This window comes from Gekko japonicus, unplaced genomic scaffold (assembly GCF_001447785.1).
Source record: "Gekko japonicus isolate JY-2015 unplaced genomic scaffold, Gekko_japonicus_V1.1 scaffold2458, whole genome shotgun sequence".
Classification (NCBI taxonomy): domain Eukaryota; kingdom Metazoa; phylum Chordata; class Lepidosauria; order Squamata; family Gekkonidae; genus Gekko; species Gekko japonicus.
Genome location: NW_015166495.1, coordinates 243,881 through 259,570, shown reverse-complemented (window position 1 = coordinate 259,570; position 15,690 = coordinate 243,881). Strand labels below are relative to the sequence as shown.

General features: G+C 42.5%; 1 protein-coding gene across 1 annotated transcript; it reads right to left on the bottom strand.

Annotated features, from left to right (window-relative positions):
- Window positions 1-402: 402 nt before the first annotated feature.
- Window positions 403-9,691, bottom strand: LOC107111269 (olfactory receptor 13H1-like). The gene is made up of 3 exons (XM_015412217.1): window positions 9,646-9,691; window positions 3,155-3,353; window positions 403-1,360 (listed from the first exon to the last, which is right to left on the bottom strand). The coding sequence occupies exons 1-3, from the start codon at window positions 9,689-9,691 to the stop codon at window positions 403-405; spliced, it is 1,203 nt and encodes a 400-aa protein (XP_015267703.1).
- Window positions 9,692-15,690: the final 5,999 nt, after the last annotated feature.

Sequence of the window (15,690 nt, the reverse complement as noted above, 5' to 3'; positions counted from 1 at the left end):
TTCGCATGACGTTATTTACCATCCGGGAACTTCAAGAATCTAGTTTCTACCCTACTTCCTTACTAAGCCAATATTAGTGAAAGTTTGCGTATGATTAGAATTATGATTGTCCCAGGAGGTGGAGTCATTGGTACCATTTCATACCCATTTTGTCGATAATATAATGACTACTTCCCATCAGATCGATCTCCTTTTTGGAAGCCAATTATGCACAGGAAATAGCTGGAATCTCAACAAGTGATAAACGTCAGTGTTTCTGTACAGCAAGGAATTGGTGCTAGCAGGTTTTTCCAGTGAACATGGCAAAACATGGATGTGTAGGTTGTCACATTTGACTATGTTTTTCTAAGAAAATGTTAGCATATGAAAAAATTGGAGTATATTGTTGTATTGTGCTAATTGTTATTCTGACGTTTTCCTACCAAACAGTCTCCAGAAAGCCCCCTTCACATCCCTGTTTCTCAAGCTGTAGATCAGCGGGTTGAGCAAGGGAGTTATGACAGCATACAGTGCAGCGATGATATTGTCTTTATCTGAGGAAGATTTTTGTTCGGGCTTCAAATACATGATCATGATTGTACCATAAAAGATACTAACCACAGTGAGGTGAGAACTACAGGTGGAGAAAGCTTTTTTGCGACCCTGTGTTGAGCGAATGCGCAGGATAGCTAAGCCTATGCGCCCGTATGTTACAACAATGAAGCCAAAGGGTGATACTACGAAAGCAAAGGTGGAAAGCTGCACATAGAGATCGCTAATGTGTACATCGGAGCAGGCCTGTTTGAGGAATGATTGTAGCTCACATCCAAAATGGTTAATGATATTGTGACCACAGAAGTCCGTTGGCTGCAACAATATGTTGATGAAGGTATTCAGTAAGGCAAGAACCACACATAAAGACACTAAACTGGTACAAAACCTCCAGCTCACGATCTGCATATAGTGGAGCGGCTGGCATATTGCTGCAAAGCGGTCGTACGCCATAACAGCCAGAAGAAGGCATTCTATTACAATGAGTAATAGACCAACATACATCTGAACCAAGCATCCATAGAAGGAGATGGTGGGCATGTAAAAGAAGCAGTTGACCAGGGACCCAGGAACTGCATTGTTGGTGATGACGAGATCTACTGATGAGAGGGTGCAGAGAAAGAAATACATGGGAGAATGAAGGTGAGAGTCCCCAATGATCAATACAATCATGAGGCCATTCCCAAGAGTGCTTATGAGGTACGCCATCAAGAAGAATGCAAAGAATACAGCCTGTGCTTGCGGGTGGCCGGATAACCCGACCAAGATGAATTCAGTCACCGTTGTCTCATTGGGAGTTCCCATGACATTCTCTGCCTTGTTCCTTCTGCTGGGGGGGAAAAAGGAGAGAATAGGATGGTTTATAAGTGACACTGAAAGAGTTTTCATGAGCTTTAAGATTCTGAAGTACTTTCTCGAATTCTCATGTATTCATGCATTTCCTAAAATCCGGCATAACGTAAACCCCACTGACCATAATGAGGATGAAGTGTAATTAATTTTGTGGTTGATTAAGGTCACTGAAACTGGTGATCTCAGTGACATGTAAAGCACAGCCTCAATTGTGGCCATGACAACAGAGATCAATATTTAATACACATAATGCCTTTTACACAGGTTGTGTATTTAGGTTCTGTTCATTCCCCATGGTAAATCTGTATCAAGATGACTCGTAGATTTTGAAATCCCTTCGTGGACTTATATGTAGCAAAGCCTGATAATCTTCGTGGGGCTTCGTTGTTATTTAACTTCATCATAACCCTCCAGGTCACTGAGATGTGCTACCCTTAAAGCATTAAACTTCTCACACACATCTTAGAATCATAGAGTTGGAAGGGGCCATACAGACCATCTAGTCCAACCCCCTGCCCAATGCAGGGCCAGCCTAAATCATCTCTGAAAAATATTCATCCAGCCTCTTCTTGAAAGCTGTCTGTGAAGGGGAGCTAACCACCTCTCTAGGCCGTTAATTCCACCTTTGAACTACTCTGACTGTGAAAAAGATCTTCCTGATATCCAGCTGATACCTTTCTGCATGTAATTTAAACCAGTTGCTTCGGGTCCTATCCTCTGCTGCCAACTGGAACAGCTCCTTGTCCTCCTCCAAATGACAGCCTTTCAAATATTTAAAGAGAGCAATCATGCCCCCTCCTCAATCTCCTCTTCTCCAAACTAAACATTCCCAGGGCCCTTAGCCTTTCCTTGTAGGGCTCAGTCTCCAGACTCAGGAATTTGAAATAATGTTAGAATTTGGCTTGCACCTCTCTGAAGAGACTCATTCCTCCTTAAAAGAAATATAGCACTTGGCTGAAAGCATGTGCCAATATTGAAATTCCCTTAAGATATGAGTTTGCCTATGAACAGAGGTTGGGGGGAAACGCAGGTTCCACATTGATCCCCATTCTACTCAGCTGCAGCCAAGAGTCTGTGACATTCTTTTGCTATGATATTTATTGTACTATAACAGCATTGGGAAAGGAAGGCAGCATGGAATCACCCGATCTCATCAGTTCTCAGAAGCTAAACAGGGCCAGTACTTGGAAGGGAGGCCACCAAGGAAGATTTTGCAGAGGAAGGCAATGAACAGCTACCTCTGCTTCCCATGTGCCTTCAAAGCCTCTTATTAAGGTCATCATAAATCAGCTGTGATGGTATAATATTAATATTATTGTAGGAAGGACCAGGGGTGGGGAGAGGAACAGGAAGAAAGAACTAGGTACATTGACCCACAACCCAGAAACAGTGTCTTAATGTCAAGATATTGTGGCTTGATTCATTAAGTCAGTGGTGGCTTTATTTGTTTACTGACCTGCACCATAAAAATATCTCGCCTTTTCACTGCAGATAATCTATGTACAACCCCTGCGTTTGCAGCATATTGGAAAACTCACACTTGCTCAGAGCTCAGTCAGCAGCACAGAGGTGCTGTAGCTCACAGTAAATCTTCACCAAGAGGTGACGAGCTTCATTGTCCTGCAGGTACCCTTCCCTCACCAGCACCCTGCATTTGGTCAAGCCCCATAACTTCTCTTCATTGTTTGCTGTCTGCTTTGTTTGGCCAGACATTCTTAGACTCTGAGCAGCAAACCTGGACTGTTCCTGCCATGGCTAGCTACAGCCTCACCAGTCTTTCGATGGGTCAGTCCCAAAGCTACACATATAGCTCTTAATGGGAAGCAGGAGGAAAAGGCCGCTGTTCCAGGCCAGTTTGCAAATGGTGGTGAGCAGATTGCTTGCTACAAGTGAAGTCCCAAGAATCAAAATGATCCACAGGTTGGCACAGATTTGGCCAAACAAATGTCCTCCAGTTGTCCACTGGAAATCTGATAAAAAGATGATAACATTTATGGTATTATATAATTGGGAAAGGAAGGTGGCATGGAGTCACCCAATCTCATCAGACTTCAGAAGCTAAGCAGGGTCAGTAGTACTTGGACGGGAGGCCACCAAGGAAGACTTTGCAGAGGAAGGCAATGAACGGTTTTATCCATTAACTCAGTGGTGGCTTTATTTATTTACCAATCTGCACCATAAAAACATAAGAGAAGCCAATGTTGGATCAGGCCAAAGGCCCTTCCAGTCCAGACTCTGTCACACAGTCGCCAAAAATACCAAGTGCCCTCAGGAGGTCCAAGCCCTTTTTACTGGAGGTAACCTATGTACAATCTGCTGGGCTTCCACCATACTGGCAAACTCACACTTGCTCAAAGCTCAGCAGCACAAAAGTGCAGTGGCTCACAGAAACTCTTCAATAAGAAAAGGAGGAGGAGGAGAATTGGTTTTATACCCCATCCTTCAGTACCCCAAGGAGTCTCAGAGTGGCTTAATCACCTTCCCTTCCTCTCCCCACAACAGACACCCTATGAGGTAGGCAGCGCTGAGAGAGCTCTGAGAGAAGTGTGACTGACCCAAGGTCACCAGCTGCTTCATGCGGAGGAGTGAGGAATCAAGCTCAGTTCTCCAGATTAGAGTCTGCCGCTCTAAACCACTACACCAAACTGACTCTCAGGCTTCATTATCCTGCATATACTGTTCCCTCACCATCACCCTGCATTTGGTCAAGCACCATAACATCTCTTCATTGTTTGCTGTCTTTGTTTGGCCAGACATCCTCACACTTGCTCAGAGCTCAGTCAGCAGCACAGAGGTGCTGTGGCTCACAGTAAATCTTCACCAAGAGGTGACGAGCTTCATTGTCCTGCAGGTACCCTTCCCTTGCCAGCACCCTGCATTTGGTCAAGCACCATAACTTCTCTTCATTGTTTGCTTTGTTTGGCCAGACATCCTTAGACTCTGAGCAGCAAACCTGGATTGTTCCTGCCATGGCTAGCTACAGCCTCACCAGTATTTCGATGGATCAGTCCCAAAGCTATACATCTAGCCCTTAATGGGAAACAGGAGGAAAAGGCCGCAATTCGAGGCCACTTGGAAAATGGTGGTGAGCAGATTGCTTGCTACATACTCAGTGGTGGCTTTATTTATTTACTGACCTGCACCATAAAAATATCTAGCCTTTTCACTGCCGATAATCTATGTACAACCCCTGCGTTTCCAGCATATTGGAAAACTCACACTTGCTCAGAGCTCAGTCAGCAGCACAGAGGTGCTGTAGCTCAAAGTAAATCTTCACCAAGAGGTGACGAGCTTCATTGTCCTGCAGGTACCCTTCCCTCACCAGCACCCTGCATTTGGTCAAGCACCATAACTTCTCTTCATTGTTTGCTTTGTTTGGCCAGACATCCTTAGACTCTGAGCAGCAAACCTGGACTGTTCCTGCCATGGCTAGCTACACCCTCACCAGTCTTTCAATGGATCAGTCCCAAAGCTATACATCTAGCTATACATCTAGTTCCCTCACCATCACCCTGCATTTGGTCAAGCACCATAACTTCTCTTCATTGTTTGCTGTCTGCTTTGTTTGGCCAGACATCCTTAGACTCTGAGCAGCAAACCTGGACTGTTCCTGCCATGGCTAGCTACACCCTCACCAGTCTTTCAATGGATCAGTCCCAAAGCTATACATCTAGCTATACATCTAGTTCCCTCACCATCACCCTGCATTTGGTCAAGCACCATAACTTCTCTTCATTGTTTGCTGTCTGCTTTGTTTGGCCAGACATCCTTAGACTCTGAGCAGCAAACCTGGACTGTTCCTGCCATGGCTAGCTACACCCTCACCAGTCTTTCAATGGATCAGTCCCAAAGCTATACATCTAGCCCTTAATGGGAAACAGGAGGAAAAGGCCGCAGTTCGAGGCCACTTGGAAAATCGTGCAGATTGCTTGCTACAAGTGAAGTCTCACAAATGAAAATGATCCAGAGGTTGGCACGGATTTGGCCAAACAAATGTCCTCCAGTTGTCCTCTGGAAATCTGAGTCAGAACTCAGAGCACCAAAGATGTCTGGCTCTGAGGATGAATAGCATTTACCCAACATTATTTCTGTCAATAATGAGGATATACTTACCTCTTGAGGTGCAGACCATAGGCAGGAATTCTTCAATATGTGTTCCTCATTCCATACTACAGCAAACAGAGTGTAAGAAAACCTTTCACACTAGCAGCCTAGCCTTCCTCTTCAAGGACAGAGGATTTAAGTAAATCCAGTCCTCTTTTATGAGTATGCCTCCAGTTCAAAGTTTGTTTTGGCAAAGGTCAAAGTTTAGACTAACTGTTTCAGCCTAGGACTGATGACCTGGAAGAGAGAGAACCAGAAGCTTTGTGTCTGGCTGGGTGTCAAGTGAAGCTGATCAGCTCTCCAACATTGCACCTAGCTTCCAAGGAGTAGAGTGATGAAAATGGCAAAAAGCTGAAGTTCCTTTTCAAAGAAGCTTCAGGAGAAATGGCCCGTGTGGGACATATTAAGAGATCTGCTCTTCATTCTTGTGAAAAGCTTTGCCTGTTCCTGAGTATAGAAGACGATGATTTAGCAGGTATCTGCTACCTACTGTTCTAAAAACTGTAATACGAGAGGTCCTCCTGGAATAGTACCCAGAAGTCTTGAGTAGAACTCTTGGGGAATAGCGTCAAAACTTTAGACTCAAAGATTAATTACTCTTTCATCTGATTAAAACTTTAAGAACACTATGGGGAATGTGGGTGTAAGGAATCATTGGATCTGCCCCAAAGCTCAATATTTTTTTCATGGAGGGGCAAAGAGGGGGCACGATTGCTAATTTAACTAAATTAATTGGTTAATCTTTATCCTCCCACCTGCCGTTTTCTCTCTCCTGTTTTGCGCTCCCAACAGCTCTGCAGGAGAGGCTGGGAAGCAGCCCCCCAAGTCATGCTGCAAGAAAGTCTCGAAACACAACCCCCCATTGACCTCTGACACCCTTCCCATGTAGGTGAATGGAAAGCGTGCCTGCCCTTATCTCCACCAGCCCAGGGCCTGCTTTCCAAGGCAAATCTCCCCCTAGCACCTCTTCCAGCCCGAATCGTGCTTTTGCTCGCCCCCAGCAGAAGGGGCCCTGCTTGGTGAAGAGAGGGTGGAGATGAGAGTCCCCCAGACTCCTTCAAAAGCAGCCACAGGAACAGCTGGACACCTTTCGGGACTTTGGAGGCTGCGACAGTAACATGGGGTCTAAGTTCTCAGGAGAATTTTTCAGTGGCCCACAACTCTTGAAGGTCCAGGTGAAGGTAGAAGTTAGTGGCTGTACCTTGGCAAGGCTCACAACGTCAGGTCCTTTGCACATGCCATGCCTGGGGGCAGAGCAAGCTGTGCCGGCGTAAGGCATGCACTCCTTCTCTGCCCGCTCTCATTGCTGCCCTCTGACCAGCAGCCCTAGGCTCTCTCCACCTCAGGGAAGATTCGGGGCAGGGGAGATTTAGGGGGCATCACCCCCAGATCCCCCGAGACCTACAGGCTTGAGTTGGGTAACATTACAACTCTCACTGTGATCCATTTCAGTGTCCTCAGTCATCACCAATATATAAGGATGGGCACGAACCCACTCCTAAACTAAACTTCATCATGAATTTTGGCCTATCTGTGGTTCATGAAGTCATGTTCATGAACCAAAGACCTGCCATGAATGTCTACAAATTTTCATGCAGCTTGTGGCAGTTCATGGCAGTTCACGAAGGGCAGGAAAAAGGGGTTTCAATGGCTCTGAGCCATTTAAATGAATAATAATAATAATAATGATGATGATGATGATGATGATGATGATGATGATGATATGCTTTAAAACAGAGTCTTAATGAGAAAACCAGTCTGAAGATGTCCAGCAGGGAGATGCAGTAGAAATCCAAGGCAGAGACCAGAAATGGCAACAACCACCAACAGCACTTCATGCAATCTGGCCCTGAAATGGAGTCATGCTGTAGGCCAGGGAGTGCTGTGAAAGAAGTGTTATGAGTAGGCAGACAAGACAAGGATGTCCCCGACATTGGAGCCCACGGCCAAAGAGAGCTGCTTACCCCCAACCTCATTGCCCAGGAATCCCATGAAAATGAAGAAAAACAGGCGTGGGAAGTTCAGATCAGATCAGATTTATTAATACGGTCAAAGGCCAGCATAAATCAATTAATACGGTCAAAGCCGGGAACAACCCACAGTTGATAACAGGTGCCAGCTGGTTCAAGCTCCACTCAGGCAGTTGCTCGGGAGACAAACCGGCAACATGGCGGCCACGCGAGGACGCTCCTGGAGAAGGGCAGACATTGGTGCTAATGGAAGTGTAGAGTTGATCCTGCCCTATTTGCTGCTGCGCCCATGCGCATAGGCACATGCAGCCGAGTACGGAAAACGTGCGAACAGACTGCCATTAGCGGGTGACAGTGCGAATGCTCCCTTGTGCTTCCTCCACGGTATCCTCCCGCTTCATTCGCTGCAGTGTGAACGGGAATACAAGGAACAAGCCGTTAGGGTCTGTTCCGGGTCTTCTTTGCCATGACTCCCTAGCACTTCAAACTGCCAGTCTGAAGCGGCCTGAGTGAAGGGCAAGGTATAAATCCAATCTCCTCCTCCTCCTCCTCCTCTTCTTCTGAAGGGTGGGGGATTCTTCTTTATGAAATAGATATATATTTGGACGAACAGTATCTGAATGCACATCCCTCTTTCCCATCACCCCCCTGCCCTTTTTGGTTTTGCATTATAATGTTTTAAAAATGAAGAGAAATCTGTGCCAAAGTATGTATCTCGTGAGATATGGACATTTATTATTTTTTTAAATCCCCGTAGGGATTTTTTTTTATTTTGCAAATACTACAAACTACAAAGAAATATAGGGAAGGGACTACAACTAAGGATAAAGAAAAGCAAACCACACTATACTAAAACCCCAAGAGGAGGAGATCTTTTAACTGTTAGTAAACATGTTAGTACTATTAGTTTTATCACAATATACTTGTTGAGTTCTTGCTTATAGCAATTCGCTTCTTATATGTTATTTTGTTAATTGTTATGAGAGAAGTCTCTGATCATCTTCTTATTCTTCGCTTCAAAAGGCCGTTTTCCAAGTCCTTCTGCCTTTACTTTGGCTTTCTGTCTCTAAAATCATATCCCACTCTGGCCACTCCTGCACCTTTTTCTGTTGCAGAATCCTCTTCCATCCCCGAGGTCGCAGAGTCACTCGACTTTGATTCTCCCTCTTTGGACTCATCATCTGTCCCCAGATGACGTTTCAAAAATTCTTTAGCTTTAAAAGTGGAGTCTATCTTTTCTCTTCTGTCATTGATCTTAAAGATGACACCCTCCAGAACCGCCCATCTGTATGATATTCCATTAGTTTGAAGAAAAGAAATTAATTCCTTGTAATTTTTCCTCTTTTGTCTAATTTCAAATGGAATGTCCTTTAAAGTTTTAATGGTAACATTTCCCATTTTCAGTGGAGTTGCTGATATTGCTTTTAAGATAGCATCCCTGGTTTGTCTTCTTGAAAACTTTACCACTATTTCTCCAGGTAGGCTATTTTTTTAATATAATTGGAGTATGCCCTATAGGCTGTCTCCATTTCGTTTACAAGTTCCTCCACTGTTAAGCCTACTACTGGCGCGATGATCTCACTGAGCACTCTCTTCAAGTCTTCCCGGTCCGTTTCAGGAACCCCCTGAAACCTGAGAATCGTGTTAGCTTTTTCCATCTGAAGCTGTAGAACTTGGTTCTCTTGGCAATTCTGCTTCATTTCCACCTCTCCCATCCTTCAACTTCTTACTTGTGGTGTCAATCTCTTTAATTTTCACGTTTGCCTGCTCCACTTTTTTCTCCATCTCGTTCCGCTGGAGCTGCTGCACTGCGAAGTTTTTATTCATTACAGTCAATTGCTGGTTAATACCATCAAGTTGTTCCATCACCGGCTTAAGCATATCCGCCAGGAGACCCTCTTCTGGTCTCGGGCTCTGCCCGCCCGGTTTCGTTTTAAACTTTCTCTGCTGGGCCGCCATCTTTCCTGTTTTGTTTACAATTTTGCCGCTTCCCCGCAACTCAGAAAACTCACTAAACGACTTCACAATTCAGATAAGTCTCTCATAACATTTTCGGTTTACTTCCTCCCCTCTCCCCCTTCGTGTCTGTTAACCATTCTTTCACAAAAGAGGCGTCCCTCTTTGCAATCTGTTTCTGATCGCGGGGGGGGATCACTTTCCAAACGACTCCGTTTTAATCAGAACTCACGTTCATTGTCGGCCAGTTTATCTGACCGCGCTCGGTTTAACGTCATTCTGCTCGATCTCCAGAGCTTGACCCGGTCAGTCCAGCTTGTGCCCGAAGGCCACTCAGCGACTGGACCATCGGGGCGGAGGGGAGCCTCAATTCTCTGGCATTATGCCATCGAAGAGGCTACCCCTCAAAAGCCCCCTGGCCTGGAGCCTATCTCAAAGGCTCCGCGGGGGTGTCACTTGAGGTGGCACCCCTCCAGGCCGCTGGTGTGCAATTCGCCCTCCTCTGTTGTGAGGAGAGCGTCCGCCATCGCTGTTCCGTAGACTGGAACGTGAGATATAGACATTGATGAGCAGACACTTGATTAGGTTTCTTCAGGTATTCCAATCCTGTAGTCATCAATAGCTAACCAAGACATTACAGGCAGCTTATTGCTTGATTGGTTCAGCTTAGTACTTGATTGGAGATAAGCAAGAGCAAAATTTGCATTTTCAAGTGCCCTTTATTTGAGAATCAGCAGGTAAACATATTAACCTTAGCCAACAGCACATGAGAAAAATAAAACACCATACTAGCTCCTTATGCTCTTTTTAGTTGTGACTTCATCATTGATACAAGGAAGCAAAATACTCTTCAGCATCAATGATCCATCCTCCAATCCTTAAACCTATTCCCATTCCAAAGACGTGCTTGCTTCGAATTCAGGGACTGAGGTGGCTTCCTGTGGAATGCCAATGTCCATATGTACCTAGTGAAGAGGCAGATTGGATCCCAAGACGAGAATACAACCCAGTGTTCTCTCTGGGATCTCCTGTTCACATGACATTAATTGTAAAGTGAGAATTCCGGTTAGAACCTAGAGGAATCAAAACCCTTTCTGTGTACTACTTCCTTTCTAGGCCAATTTTAGGAAAGTTGACTTGTAGTTAAACTGTATATTTTCCCCCCATATATTTTTTAATTTTTCCATAACAAATTTAACACTTTTAACAACCATAAATAACACAAACCATAAATAACATTGTTAAATTAACATCGTTATGCTGTATCGATTATAAATCTCAGTATAACAAAACTCACAACTGTCATGTCCTTGAAACATTGGATTCATAATCCTCAATAATAACCGTAACTTGTGTTTAATAAAATATTTTTTTCATATTTCTTTGGTATGATGTGCACTGAGTTTGGGTGAGGGGAGATGTATTCAAAGTAGGTAAACCATTTGTCAAGAAAATTATTACTCTTTGATGTAGATTGTGCAACCAAAAGTTGAGTTGCTATCTTATCAGCTATTATAACATCCCAGACTTTGGAGTACCAATTGGTTAATATTGGAATTTTAACTTGATTCCAATTTAGGGCTATTACTGACTTAGCAGCTGATAGTAGTAATAATATCATTTCTGTTGTTTGTTTAGTTATTGATAGATTTGGCCAATGATTGAGGAAAATCGCTTCTGTATTATTTGGAATAAAATGTCCTGAAATTTTGTAAATTTCACTACGTATCTTTCCCCCCATATTAAAAATCTTTGGACACAACCACCAACAGTGTTGGAACGTTCCCTTCATTCCACAACCTTTCCAACATATCGGATTGGACTTAAATTTGCATAGATATAAACGGTTGGGTGTTAAATACCATCTAGAACATATTTTAAATGTCTGCAATTTAACATTGAGATTGTTGGTTGTGAAGGAAAAGAAACTCCATATGTTGTCCCATTGATGGTCAATTATTGTAGTTGCACAATCCCTTTCCCATTTAAATTGTATAGATGATTTTTATTTCCAAGGTTTGTCACTAAGTAAATTGTAGATAATTGCACTAGGTTTGAGTAACACTTTTTCAAATTTTGTTAACTGTTTATCTAGAGGTGCTACTTTGGTCAGTTCCTCAAACATGTGTTTCAACTGTTGGTATTAAAACCAATGAATTTTTATTTTATATTTCTGTTCAAGTTGACTATGGGAACCTAATTGATTATTTATCATTCAGTCTACTAATCTATATACCTTACCATTTCTTAAATTTGAGAACTGGTTATTGTCCCTCCCAGGTAAAAAACCAATGTTGACCCCAAAAAAGCCATTATCGGCGAAGAACCAGGAGCCAGAATGTTTCTATATTTGTCCCATATTCTTAAAGTAAAATTTAAAAAGGTATTTCCTTGGAGTGAGACCTTTCTGTTTTTAGGTGAGTTCCATATTGCTTCATGTAGATTGTCTGTCTTAAGGCAATCCCTTTCAATGTGGGTCCACGTTTTTACACACTGTGGATTAGCATAATAAAAAATATTCTTTATTTGGGTTGCAATAACTCTCTAAGATAGGTAATCCTAGGCCTCCCTGTTTAATAGGTTTATGTAGAAGAGAGTACTTAATACAAGGTTTCTTATGGTCCCACAAAAAATTAGAAAAAGTAGACTTCCAGTCTCTAGAGTCTTTTTGAGGGATCTCTATAGGTAAGTTTTGAAATAAAAACAAAAATTTTGGTAGCAAAATAGTTATAAATAGGTCAATTTTTCCAGTATGGAAAAATTTAGTTTCTGCCAATCCTGTAGAGTAGTTTTTTAAAAAAATAGATAAATAAAAAATGGCATCCTCTGCAAATAAACTCATTTTGCATGATTCACTGTTTAGGGTAACACCATGAATATTTGGATCTGCCCTTATGGCATAAGCCAGAGGTTCTAAAGAAATGGCAAATAAAATCGGGGATAAAGGGCAGCCCTGTCTCATGCCTCTTTTCAAGTGGATATCTTCAGATCTAAATTGATTAACCGAAAATTGAGCAGTTGGATTGCCTTTACAGCATTCATAAAGTGTGGGACAAAATTCATATAGGACATTAAGTTCTTCAAATATTTAGGTTCCACTATGTCAAATGCTTTTTCAGCATCAACTGTGTTAGCCCAGACACTTTATATTGGGCTATTTCTGGACTATGCTATATGAATAAAACTTGATGCAAAGGGCTAATAAAAAGAGACTGTGTAATAAGAGGTCACGTTAAGGGTGCCTAGAGAAGAAGATGCCAGTTGAAGATGATAATCTGCTGACCTGATATTTCTCCAAAGGTGTTCCCATGTCTCTTGCTTATCATGTGTGCACAAACACAGGTTTTACAGCAAACACAAGAAACTCAATTAGTAGCCCAGACTCCAGGTCTCCACATGAGAGGATTATTTCAAATTCCCCCTCCGCCAGACTACAAGAGAGTTCCAGTCCACATGGAGAATCCACATGGCTAGTGATGAGTCAGCTCTATTGTCTCTGCACATACCTCTTTCCCCCTCCCAGGTACCAACGGTCAAAGTTAATCAATAGACTTGAAATTCATCCCGCTAGCCAATCCCAGACCTGTAGGGAGGGGTCACCAGGTGTAAGCCGCCTGAGCTCACCCCCTCTTGCTTGCCAGCAGCTTTAAAACTTAGAACACAGAGTAGACCATCATCCTTCCCTTTTACCTACGCCCTCTGCCTGTCTGCTGTTCCCCCTTACGCCCAGCTTCCTGTACCCAATCTTTACTTCGCTTTACATTCTCGTTTGCGCAGCTAGAGTGCTACACGTGTTCTCAGCCGGTCTGATTACATGCTCTTTCCCCATTTATATTTTCTTCCTACCCTAATACCTCCTGCTGGAAGATTTAGGAGCCGCGCATCTCCTGAGGTAAATATCTCCCACCAACGATTTCCTGCTAATGCGAAAGTGCTTTACCAAATCTATCTGTTTTTATATAGCTCTTGTGTGTGTGTGTGTATGATATTGTGTGCCTTGATTGATATTCAGTAAACTAAAGAGAATTTTATTCTTGTCTCTGTCTCTTCATTGGTGACGTATTTTTGCAGCCCATCCTCCGTATACATTGACCTGAATCCCGATTAATAAGCTGTTCCAATTGTCTCTCATAAAGAGCAATTTGGCTAACAACCAACAGAATGGCTGAATTTACATTTTTGGCTTTACAAAACTCAATTATATTAATATTTTATTTATTCTATTTGATATACCGCCCTAACCCCCTTGGGGGTCTCTGGGCAGTTTACATAGTGAGAGTGCTAATCACAATTGAATATCCTGACTAGGGCCACATTATTCGGGGGGGAGGTGTGACAGCCTACCGGCACCCTGGTGGAAGCTGATGTCTTTCAGCTGGCTTCATTCCCGGTAGTCTGCTGCCTTTCTGCTGTTTCTTCTGGTGCTTGGTCACAGTCTACGTTTCCCCCCGGCCCCAGCTGCGTCCTTTTCGGCTCCGCCATGCCTGGGGATGACGTCACCGCATGCCTTTTTCACTGTGCGACAGCCGATAGTTGTTCCCGCCGCTGGCCACCAGGGGTCACTCCTCTGCTGTTGCTTGCTGCCGCCGTGGCATCGCCACACCAGGTTGCATTCACCACCGGTGGTCCGCCCGTTTCCGCCGTTGCCATCCACACGCCTCATCGAAGGAGGAGGGTGCTCCCACCCTTCTAAGGGTGGGTACCCATTTATCTACTCGCATTAAGATTTTACATTTTGCTTTCGAACCACTGGGTTGGCGGGAGCTAGGACTAGGATCGAGAGCTCACCTCGACCGTGGTGGGGCTCGAACAGCCATAGTGGCTGCTCGAGTGTTGTTAAAGCAGGCATTTACTCCCTGCGCCACCGATCCCGTAATAATTTTTCTAAAGTTATCTGTTATACTTCATCCAGGTATAAAATCTGTTTGGTCTTTGTAGATATATTGGGTTATTAAATTTTTCAAACGGACCGCTAGAATAGAAGAAAAAACTTTTAAATCGTGATTTAAAATAGATATAGGACGATATGAAGAGGGGAGCAATTTATCTTTTCCTGGTTTGGGTATTACTATTACCTTGGCTTCAGCCCATGACTTGGGTGTAATGCCGGATGATAAAACTGAATTAATAGTTTTTAAAAGGTGTTGTTCCAATTCAAGTTTCAATTTCTTATAGAATTCCACAGGTAGTCCATCCCTACCTGCAGTTTTATTGTTTTTCATTTTCGATAGTGCATCTGAAATTTCCTTAAGAGTTATTGCCTGATCTAAAAAAAAGCCCTATGTTCTTCAAATAGTTTGTTTTGGTATTTAATATTATCAAGATAATTATGTATATCTATTTCCTCAGGATTGTTTGAGGAGTATAATTTTTTATAAAAATCACAAAATACAGCATTAATATTCTTGGAAGTTACCTGTAGAAACCTGATGGATCATGTATGGCATGTATTAAAGTTGAGGAAAATATATGATCAATTCTATGTTTATTTTTTTTACAAATTTAGGGGGTTTGTTATATATTTTTGTTTCAATATTAATAGTTGTTTTTGTATATATGATGTTTCTAATATGTCTAATTTTTTTCTTTCGTAGTTAAGTTTTTAAAAAGTTTTTCCCCTCCAAATTTCATGTGTTTTAATTCAAGCTTTTAAATATTTGACTGGAGTTTGCTATTAGCTTTTTGTCTGTTTTTTTTTTTTTTTGAAGGATGAAGACAAGGCAATCAAATGGCCCTTTGTAACTGCTTTAAACGCGTCCCATTATATATTGACTTGGGTAGCCTCACAATCCAAATTGAAAATATTCTAAAATTTTTGTTTTTAAAGTTGTACAAATATCCTCATTTTGTAATAACAATTTGTTTAAGTTCCAATTTGGACCTTTTCTATCTGTTTGTTGTTGAGCTATTGAGCATGGTACCCATGCATGGTCCGAAATTGTGCATGATCCAATATCTGCTGAAGTGACATGAATAATGAAATTTTTTGAAGCTAATACGTAGTCTATACGTGTATAAATGTTGTGCCTAGGAGAAAAATAACTATATTGTTTAGATCCAGGATTATATGTTCTCCATATGTTAAAAAAGTTGAAAATATCCTCAAGTTCTGTTGATTTGCATTTTTTCTATTTGGAATGTGTTTTATGAGTTCTATCTGTTATCCATGGAGCTCCTCGCGTGAGAATGATTCCACAAGCCCAATTCTGTTTTACCTACAACAGGGGCTTTATTCTGAGTTCTTTGTGACTAATTGTATACAGAGGTCAGATTGCAG

Bases quoted from the DNA above. Each gene is read 5' to 3' on its own strand.
- LOC107111269 (XM_015412217.1), bottom strand. From the start codon at position 9,691: ATGACGTTAAACCGAGCGCGGTCAGATAAACTGGCCGACAATGAAC. The intron at 3,354-9,645 runs GTGAGTTCTGAT...TCTTTTTATCAG, and splicing joins TAAACTGGCCGACAATGAAC to ATTTCCAGTGGACAACTGGA. The intron at 1,361-3,154 runs GTGAGGCTGTAG...TTTCCCCCCCAG, and splicing joins ACTGACCCATCGAAAGACTG to CAGAAGGAACAAGGCAGAGA.